The sequence below is a fragment of the Montipora capricornis genome, chromosome 2 (genome assembly GCF_036669925.1).
Source record: "Montipora capricornis isolate CH-2021 chromosome 2, ASM3666992v2, whole genome shotgun sequence".
Taxonomy (NCBI): Eukaryota; Metazoa; Cnidaria; class Anthozoa; order Scleractinia; family Acroporidae; genus Montipora; species Montipora capricornis.
Window position 1 is genome coordinate 41,919,850 of NC_090884.1, and position 10,000 is coordinate 41,929,849.

The 10,000-nt window shown below is 41.1% G+C and overlaps 2 protein-coding genes across 4 annotated transcripts in view; one reads left to right on the top strand and one right to left on the bottom strand.

The window, feature by feature from the left end:
• Nucleotides 1–1,445, top strand: part of LOC138022201 (probable palmitoyltransferase ZDHHC24) — a 3,250-nt gene extending 1,805 nt beyond the window's left edge. The window contains exon 1 of the mRNA XM_068869241.1: nucleotides 1–1,445. This exon is cut by the window's left edge and continues 1,805 nt beyond it. The gene's annotated coding sequence lies outside the window, so the exon portion shown is untranslated.
• A 1,006-nt stretch (nucleotides 1,446–2,451) lies between these two features.
• Nucleotides 2,452–10,000, bottom strand: part of LOC138038008 (protein SLC31A2-like) — a 12,740-nt gene continuing 5,191 nt past the window's right edge. For all 3 annotated transcript variants that reach the window (XM_068883830.1, XM_068883831.1, XM_068883832.1), the window contains 2 exons: nucleotides 5,334–5,478; nucleotides 2,452–3,311 (listed from right to left, as the gene is read on the bottom strand). In XM_068883830.1, coding sequence (XP_068739931.1) covers nucleotides 3,044–3,311; nucleotides 5,334–5,478 — 413 coding nt within the window. In that variant the 3' untranslated portion in view covers nucleotides 2,452–3,043. The remainder of the gene's footprint in view (nucleotides 3,312–5,333; nucleotides 5,479–10,000) is intronic.

Here is a 10,000-nt window from a genome sequence, read left to right on the forward strand (position 1 = left end):
GCAAGGATTGTGGTCAAAGGTGCAAGGAATTGGTGGTTATGCGCAAATGGAGGAATTAAGATGTGGGGTATGATCATCAGAGCCTGCTTTGTTTTTTCATTTCGCTCCTCTTGTCCTCAAACTATACACAATGAAAAGGCCAAGAACTTGGAATGTTGCAGGAAGCAAATCTTTTAACCACCCCTCCAATTTTCAGATATGTGCAGTACATCATTTCTGCGTTATTTGTGAAAGCGTTTCATGCACCTTTATAGAGTTTTGTATGGAGACTCCACGTGGTCTACCAATATGGCGGCCTCTAATCACGGAAAACATTTGGAGTTCACTTTCTGATGAAAGCACATACTGGTACTTCTCGCTCATGAGATAACAAAATTGTGCGAGCAAATCTCTAATGTACTTGAAAAGGCTCAAACTGCTGAGATTCATAGGGATAGACATTTTTTTCAACCAAAAAGCTTTGTATCACAGTGTTGCATAGCGTGGCAATAAGACAATAATTGTACAGTTGTATGCTTAGTTACTTGGCCTTTGAATGTAAGTTAGGCAGGAGTTGACTTTCCTTTGATAGATACCTCAGTGCTTATCTTATGTAAATTCCTATAATTAGCTTGGGAAAAACATCATTAACATAAGAAAAGCAATGAGGTTTCTATCACAGCAAGGTCAACTCCAGCCTCACTTTCATTCAAAGGCCAGGTAACTAAGCACACAACTGTAAAAATAAATTAATGGTCTATTCAGAAATTCAAAATTGTCTTCTTTCTCAAATCCCATAATACACCTTGTTTACCCCCCAAAATATTGCATAATAATTGTTTTCGATTTCTTTTGGGAAACGAAGATGTCCCAAGAGAAGTCCAGAAGGGAGGTCGAGTTTGGGGGTCTACTTTTTGTACCGTCCTTGCTCAAGATGCATTAAAATCTCTCTTCAATTAATATTCCATGCTCGAACCATCATTAAATTACCGCGAGTATAATTGAACATCTCCCTTCTTCTCGTCAGCATTTCTACCATTTAGGTAAACTAGTTATAATATTAAATATTGTCTTTATCCAAGGAGACTATAGTAAGAGTATAACCAGTTTATCTGCGAGAAATAATTTTCTGCCTACGATGGAAAAACAAAAGCACAGATTGGACTTTGAGGTCTTTTGAAACTCGCATTCAATCCTTCGATCTCAAGCATGAAAAGTCTTCTCCGGAGTAAATTTTTGTTGCACAGTAAGGTTTAGAGCATTTATAGCCCTAGCGTGATGATGTCTGACTAGCTAATTTCACCACCAAACCTTGTATTGGAAAATCAAACTTGTAAATGCACCAAAATTGAAAGCTAACCGTTTTAAAATGGGTGTTAAACTTAAATACTTGTAGATCAGCGCTATTCGGAACGGTTGCTTTGAATTAAATGCTGTTGATCAGTGCTATACGAAATACTTGAAAACGGTGCATGGGAATACTCTAATCTGTATCCATCGTAGAAGGGCGCTGTGAAAGGGTACCCATCCCCAATCTCCATGCGGCTTCGCCGCTCTTTTGCCTCTCACGTCAACAATACCGCTGGCTACTCGCCGTCAAAACCAAAATAAACTAAGAACAGGGCCGGATCTAGGGGGAGTGTGCAGGGTGTTCGCACCCTTCCCCTGGCATGACCAGCGGCTTTCTTATACAACTTGTTTTCTGCAAACAAAAAAACGTATGGAGGAAAGCGAGAGTAGAAACTACCTTGCTTTAAGGCAGGTTCACTCGCAAGACGCAAGCATAAGCACAACCAACATAGACGCAGACGCAGTAGCCTATTGATAATTGGTAGCTTATGCTTATGCCTGCGTCGTAAGTGTACACCAGCGTATATATAGACGGATAGGTTTATTTTGGCAAACAAAGGTCTCGCAACAGTGGCGAACAGAGAACTACTTCAACTGTTAGAAAATATGCGTACGTACATTTCGATACATATCATGACACTAAATAGAAACTAAAATGAACCTAAATGTTAACTAGGAATTCTGCCGGATGCGAAAAACCAAAAACCCCAGCGGGATAAAATGGAAGCGTATTACCTGAACCGAGGCAGCGCTAATAACCCCTAAGGTTAAGGAGTATCTCAATTAATTATGTGGCCGGGGAACAGGAGAAAGAAACTCGCTCTTTTCACCACAAGTTTTATTGTCTCGAAACGATAAAAAACTTCCACTTACAACTAGAGGTGGTTAGGTTAGGGTCAGGGTCGCTGGTTCGAGGCCTAGCGCTGTCGTGGTGTTGTTTCCCTGGACAAGAAGCTTTACTCCAAAATGTATATCTCCACCCAGGTGTATAAATGAGTACCGGAAACACTTTCTTCTGGGGGTAGCCCTGCAATGGACCAGCATCCTGTCCAGGGGGGGGAGTAACGATACTCTCAGTCGCTTCATGCTACGAATAAAAACTCCGGTCGCGTGGGCCACTTGGCCTGAGAACGACTTTAATCTCGTCTGGCAAAGTGAAAGACCACAAAACGGGACGGTAACTCTCATTGGCTGAAGCCAATATGCGGCTGAGCACATTTTAAAATTAGCGCACTTTATCACAGGCCGACACCTTCACTAATTAATTTATTTATTCCGGCTTCATCACATTTACATAATTCATCATTTAAGCAAATCACCTATAATTGCAGGTCAGTTTCCGACAATGCCACTCAGACTCAAGAAAGATAATTAGACTTCGGAATTTTACCAGTAGTTGATTGGCTAAGCACGTGCTAAACTAAACCTTTACAGATGGCATGTTACCCGTCATTCACCCAATTCAACCCAGGCCCTTCTGTTTTGTGTGTCGTTGAAATATAAATTTCTGTCTCATTCGCACAATCAAACGCCAGAAATTACATTTTATATTTTTAAAGCTCCTAAAGGACTGTTACAGTTACATTCCTGTGTCTTTTTGCTTCGAATTCGAGGATAAAATTTAAAACTATGTGTCTTAAATTTTCCTAGTTGGGGCACTTCCTTTTTTAATCATTAATAGTGATTTCTTTGTTTGATAAAGTTTCGGCGACCGTTAAACGTCTGTATTTTGCACCAATGGCTGATCTTCTTGTTTCTTTCTTTGAAAATCCGGTGAGATGCTGCAGTAGTCGCCAGTCTCCTCACTGTTATCGTGAGAAGCAATGAGTGGAGTGATCAGATAATAACCCAGACCGCGACCAATCACAACAGCCAAAAAGAACCACGTGTTGTAAGTCATAGCGACCAGCATGAGGAAGTTGGCCAAACAAAGTTCTGTTACAAATAGACACGTGTTTGAACATTGCTTCACCATGCCTACCCTGGAGAGAGAAGTAAGCAGCAGACGATTGCATTGTTTTCTACTCGCTCGATTCCCTGTGGATATACTTTTTCATATTCATAAATCAGGACAATCAAATAGCCACTATTTGGTCAAGGAACGCACCATAAAAAGATTTGCTTCGCTAGATGCTTTTGTCTGAATTCATTGAAGTATGACTGATGATCCAAGATGGGGAAACCGACATGATGTTGGGAATTGCCTCCAATGTTAAATAATTTAGTTTTACGTTTAACTTGATCCAATTGACTCCTGATTGAATCTATTGAAATCGGGAGTGAACTCGATGGGTTCGAATCCCAGGGTAGTTAACACAGAGAATTGTTTGCGTTAACGGTTGATTGACATATAACCTACATGTTTCTAGGCTAAAGAGCTAGTTAAAACTGAGCCTAGGGCCCAAACTCATGACGTCACAGCAGCCATTTTGTTGTCACAGACCATATCAGTATCCTGAAACTTTCAGAGCTTACGGTAAGCTCTATTCGAGTTCTCACATGACGTCACGGCCGCCATGTTCGTATCCCCAAAGAAAGAAATCCAGGAATTGAACTCTCTTAATATGCAAACGTTTTCTTTTGTTTTTGTTGAAAAACATGGCCGTTGACCACATGAATGCAAACAGGAGCTCAACTAGGGGAGCGTCTATCTCTACCTAATTCCTTGAGTCAACCCTTTCCCGAGTTACGTTATTTTTAAGAAAAGGTTTTTTTGCGCGAAAAGTAACATATTTCGGTTGAGGTTGAGATAGCTTTGCTTTGATTGGCTTTTACAATAGTGGGCGTGCTAAATCTTTCAAAGGAAGCTTTCTATAAATAAATCTATTCAGGATAGGGTTGACTCCACGTATGGAAGATAGAAGCTCTTCTTGATGAGCTCCTGGCGCAAACCAAAAGTACTCTTGTGCAAACCAACGAGACTTGTGGCAACCGATCACACGGGCGGATAAGGTGTTTTAAAAAGTTTGACTTAGATGCCAGGATCATAAGTATCGCCCCAAATCAAACTATAGAACAAGGCGAACACACTCCAGTACCAACCCCGAGGGCTGGTCACTGTCTTGCGCATGCGCAGAGCCACATCACGCGGAAGTGCAGCGATGGCTGTTATTACAGTTGAACCCACGTTTCAGCGGTGTTCATCTCAGAACGCGCGGGAGCGAGGCTTTCGGGTCAACATTCGATCAGATCAAAGAGAAGAGTAAAGAGATTTAGCTGAAGCTGCCCTCGATAGGTTCGCACATTTGGGGTTTTTACTTCGGTTAACACATCCATATGCTATACAGTGACTTGTCATTCTTTCCACGATAAGCTTAGGCCAGACAAACTTCACAGTAATCAAAAAAAAAAAAAAGCGAAGGAAACAGTCAAAAATCAAAAACAAGGAAATCACACAATTTTTCGATAAAAAATTGATGTTTTGACCCGAAAGCCTCGTTTTTGCCCCTTCTGAACCTAACACTGCTTAGACGAGGGCTCAACTGTAAGAACACAGGTGTTTCAGCCTAATAAGGCCTCTTCAACATGGCATAGCCGTTGAGTCCGGCACGACTCCAACGAATGTGTTAAGACGGTCTTTCTTACATCTTAATAGTATGCTTAGCAGGTAACTGCAATGTGCAAGTTTCCTTTGGAGTACATTTCACAAGATAAACGGAAATTAATGCCGCCCCAAATCAGGAACCCATGACCCGGAGCCTACAACTCTACTGTGTTCGTGTAACGGCGTTTTCACAGACCGATTTATTTTCAGATTGAATTGCCCGCGAATGAGCCCGATGACCAATTACAAGAAATTAAGCTGACGTCATAGCGTCACCGAACCGGAACTGCCTTTGTTTTTTGACCTAATTCGCGGGAAGGGCTAGTCTAAAAATAAACCTACTTGTGAAAACGCCGTTTCACAGACGCTGTATGGAAGCTGCACGCTCCAGATGGGATCCTGACCAAATAAAGTAATAATGCAGGCCGTAAACAACTTGGACCTGCCCTTTTTACATTACCTCATACAATTAGCAAGTGTTTGTTTGGGAAAAGATTCTCTCCATTGGCTGTTGTTGTGGTGTAATCTTAAAGTCACATTCAGCGCTTTAACAGACTCGTACAGAACCGCTAGTGCAAGCACAGCCACGAATGACCCACTGACACCTGGTAATCAAGATATAGACCGTATCATGCTTCTTGAATCTTCTAACCAGATGGGAAATTATAAATCTATTACTATTAGAAATTGCAAGCGTTCAAGCAAATAGAAGGCGAGTACCTAGGACCACGCCCGAGTAGGCTCTCTCTCTGCGGCGGTAGTTTCTCTCCAGTCCCTCAGAGAGCCTGCTCTTACGCGCGAACTGAAAAACAAATAGGGAGCTTAAGCACGCGCGTTTTTGAGACGCGGACGGCAACCGGAAGAGAACATTTTGCGTGCCAGGGCAGCGGTGTGTCCTAGAGTTTTATATTAATTATCTCTAATGGAGAAAAATTACTTGGCAATATAAATTTCGTTGTGTGAAGGCAAGTTAAAAAAGAAAACGGCTCACTTCCGGTTGTCGTCCGCGAATCAAAAACGCGTTTGCTTAATGATGTGGCGGATCCCGACTGAAAAGGGACTTCTTTCCGTTTTCACACATATCCCGATTTTTAAACCAGCCGTTTCTTGAGCACTTCTTGTCGTTAACGAAAACTTAAACTTGAAACAAAAAGAACAAAGCACGCAAATTGAACAATGATGAAGATGAAATTAAATGGCACATGATTTTCGCGTGAATAGGCTAGTTTCGAATTGTGCAGCAACAAAAGAACAGAGTCGAGGTTCAGGGGAATAAATAGCATTTTGTATTGTTCAGAACAAAGGAAAATGCAAATTATTCCCCTGAACCTCGACTCAGTTCTTTTGTGGCTGCACAATTCGAAACTAGCCTATTTGGAACACTGCATCAAGAGGAGGATTGACCTTAGTGTTTAACAATTTCAGATAAACAGACAAGTTATCAGGACCAAGATAGGGTGCTATGTCTAGTTAATATTTTGATTTTACAGATGTCATTTCCGGGCGGAAACGAGTATTTCTATTTGTATTTAAATTCCACACGACACAACCGCCCCACTGCGTTTTCTCATTCCTTTTTTGGGAGCGCACACTCTGCCATCCGCCAGAAGGAGGTCAGGTCGGAACCTCATCGGGCCACGAAAGCCGATGGTATCCGATGTCGACTTCGAGATGACGTTAAAATTTGAATTCCAGTAGTCTGTTCCAGGCTCCGAGATAGTAGGAAAAGCACAAATATGAGAAAACGAGTGTGACTAGTTTACGCGTCCCCTTTCTGCTCGTGCCGACCCAACTATCCGAGACCCTGGAACAGACTAGATTTTCTTCGTTTAAAGCTAAGCAAGCAAGGGATTTGGTAGTACAGGTAAGATGTTTTCTCGGTTTCAAGAATTTTTGGGCTGCCGCATTTTGATAAACTTCTTGTTGTAAGTCGTAGATTCTATTTTGCGAGGGAAACGGCAATTCTAAGCAAACTAATTTTTCACTTAATTAAGAGAACACGAAGAACAAAATCCGACTAAATACACCAAACTAAAAGGAAATAATATAAAAAAGAATTCTTAGATTTTAATTCAAACTGAATGGAGCATTTTTGAAATAATTTTGATTTAATAGTAGGTATGGGGATGGTAACCTCGCATGCAGTCGTTTAGGGAAGCAGTTGAACTTCTCTGAAGAGAGAGAGAGAATAAGGGTACACTAAAGTACATTAAATGATTGATGTGACAACTCTCTCCGAGTCATTTGAATCTCTGTCAATGATTTTTATTTTCACAGATATCACAGCCAGGAAACACAAAGTGTTATGGGAGGATAGTAGCCTGTGTTTTGACCACTTGCCACTTATTGCGGTAAATCACAAAGTGTATGATTGCCAACACGGTGTTGATAGACACATGAATGCAAAGAAAAGGAAATCAAGCCGTAGGGTTATTTTATGAAAACATTATCATGATGTCAAACTTCTGCTGTTTAATGGTTATCATCATCATCATCATAATTGTTACTGTCACTATCGTTATCATTCTCGATATCGTTATTGTTATTATTATTAATTGTAGATAATGTAGTTGTCATGGTTATTATGTACCTTTTTCCAATTTTTTCTTGTTGAAGAACGGTGACCACACCTATCGGAAGAACGGTTCTGGGAAGCTTCTTCAGGAGTCTAGAAAACTAAATTGTCCCGTGCAGGTGCACATGAGGGAAATTATCCAATTTCCTCAGTACAAGGTAAAACGCTTAATGCAACTGGAGAGCATTTATAATGGCGATTATAACCGGAATGGGTCTATCATAAGGGACTTTTTGTGCTGCTTCTTAGAGCGCTGAAAAGACAGTATGGCATTGCAAAAGCCAACCAAAAAAATCCGCGGAAATCCATGGAAGATGGCACAGGAAAAAGTGAAAGATTGATCCAAGTAAATTTACCGTGCGTTGATGAACACATCATGCACCCTACTGGAGATGTAAGTTCACGTGGTTTCTCGTGTATTAACTGGTGCTTCGTTCTGCTGTACGTAGTTCTGTCTTGATAACGTTCCCATGACCTGGTTCCATAATATTCACTTTTTTTGCAATCCATAATGTCAGTGTTCGTAACTTCTGAAATACTGAAGGTGGGCCAACCAGTAAAGTCAACCACTGAATGGCCGGGACCGTAGTTTTTGTTCCGAATTTTCCCGTTTTTGTGCCCTCTTCACATTAAAATAGGCGAGCTTAAGTCAGAAAAGCTGGTTTTGAAAAAGTTAACCGCCTGAAATTGAATTCAACAGTCTGTCACAGTCTGTTATTCTTCATTGTTCTCCTGTAGGCTGGTCGTCTTTATCAGCGTATAGACGAGCAGCTTGTTACCAAAATTCAAGATCTTGTATGTGCAGGTGCAAGATCAGAAAAAGAAATTCGTCGGCACCTCAACCTTTATGTCCAGCGCGAATTGTATCGTGGACAAATGGCACCTCAGTTAACAAATCGACAGTTTTTCCCTTCAAAGGCAACTATATGAAATCATATTTACAAATCTGTAACCAAAGACAGGTTTTCAAAAATTGACCAAGAAGATCTTCTTAAGAAAGTGGAACTTTGGAAGGAGGCCCCACCCGATGATTCATTCAAATTTCATCTTTATGCAACTTATGCCATTGAGGAAGAAAGCCCGCGACGTACAGACGACGATAGAGATGGCCAGAGCGACAGCGAAGATGATGAGCAGATCGTAAGAACATCTACAAAGCGGCTCCTCTTTGTACATCAAACAAGAGATCAGAAACGATTGCTAGAGCGATATGGAAACGAGATCTGTATGCTGGACGCTGCCTACAAGACCACGCGGTATGACCTCCCTCTTTTCTTCGTTGTTGTCAAGATCAACGTCGATTGTCAAATGGTTGGTCCCTTCGTTGTCCAAAGTGAAACGGCGGACGCTATATTTGAAGCGCTGATGGTCCTGATGGTCATGGAATCCTAAGTGGAAACCTCCCTGTTTTATGGATGACTACTCAGAGGAAGAATGTCTGCCCTTAAAAGGTTATATCCAGGTTTGTAATTAGGAATTAATGGTTCCTCTCCTACCTGTGAGATATTAATGAACTTCCAATCAATGCGACTTCAAGTTGAGTCAGAATGGTATGCAGATATAGAGACTATTTAAAGCACGTTTCCTGGAACTAATCGTTGCTTCTTTGTTTTGCAGACGTTCAAATCTTTACATGTGAATTCCACCGTGAACAGGCATGGGAAAGATGGCTCACAAGAGCAAGCAATGGCTTGACGGTTGACAAGCATAACGTACTTGCCAAACTACGAAGTGCAGCAAGAGCAAGAACAGAAAAACAGTACATGGACAAATTGGGAGAACTAAAAGACAGCGAAGAGTGGAAATCTAGTTCTAATTTACAGAACTACATAACAAAAACGTGGCTTCCGCAGTATAAGGTAATTTACATAAACCTTACTAAGCTTATCGCGATAGACTTTAATCAAGCTCTAATTTTGAAAGTGTATGTTAACGTTTGGACATTCCGTAAAGACCGGTTCCTCACAACAATCAACACCAACAATGGAATGGAGAGACAAAACAAGGCTTTTAAGTACGATTACTTGGAGAGTCACAAGCATGCAACGCTGAGCGGGATGTTGACTGTTCTCGTTGAAGAGTTTCTTCCTGATAAGTATCTGAGGCGTGTTCTAATCAAATAACCTATTAACAGGGAAAGTACTGCCAGAGTTAAAAAAATCAGTTTGAACTCAAAAATAGAAATCTATGAGTGTTGATATCCTTAAGTTACAAGTCGAGCTTAATTTCATTAAATGTTGAAGATTAACAGTGTAACGATGAAGCCATGATTGCTTTAATCTCCCCACCCTTCTAATTTTGTCACCCACCTTTTTTCCAGGTTCGTGGAATTAAACACGAATCTGCAAGCATCCTTTCGACGCTATAATCCCAACATCTCTCCCTATTTGAGAGAGAGGCCGTACCATATCATTAAGCACTGCTTGGAAAGACATGCTCTTGCAGAGTCAATTCCAAGCAGTCATGTTGAAGTAATCGACATAGCTAATGGGGCGTTCGTGGTCAGAAGTCAGAGTGATACAGACGATAAAAGAAATTATCGAGTGCAGTTC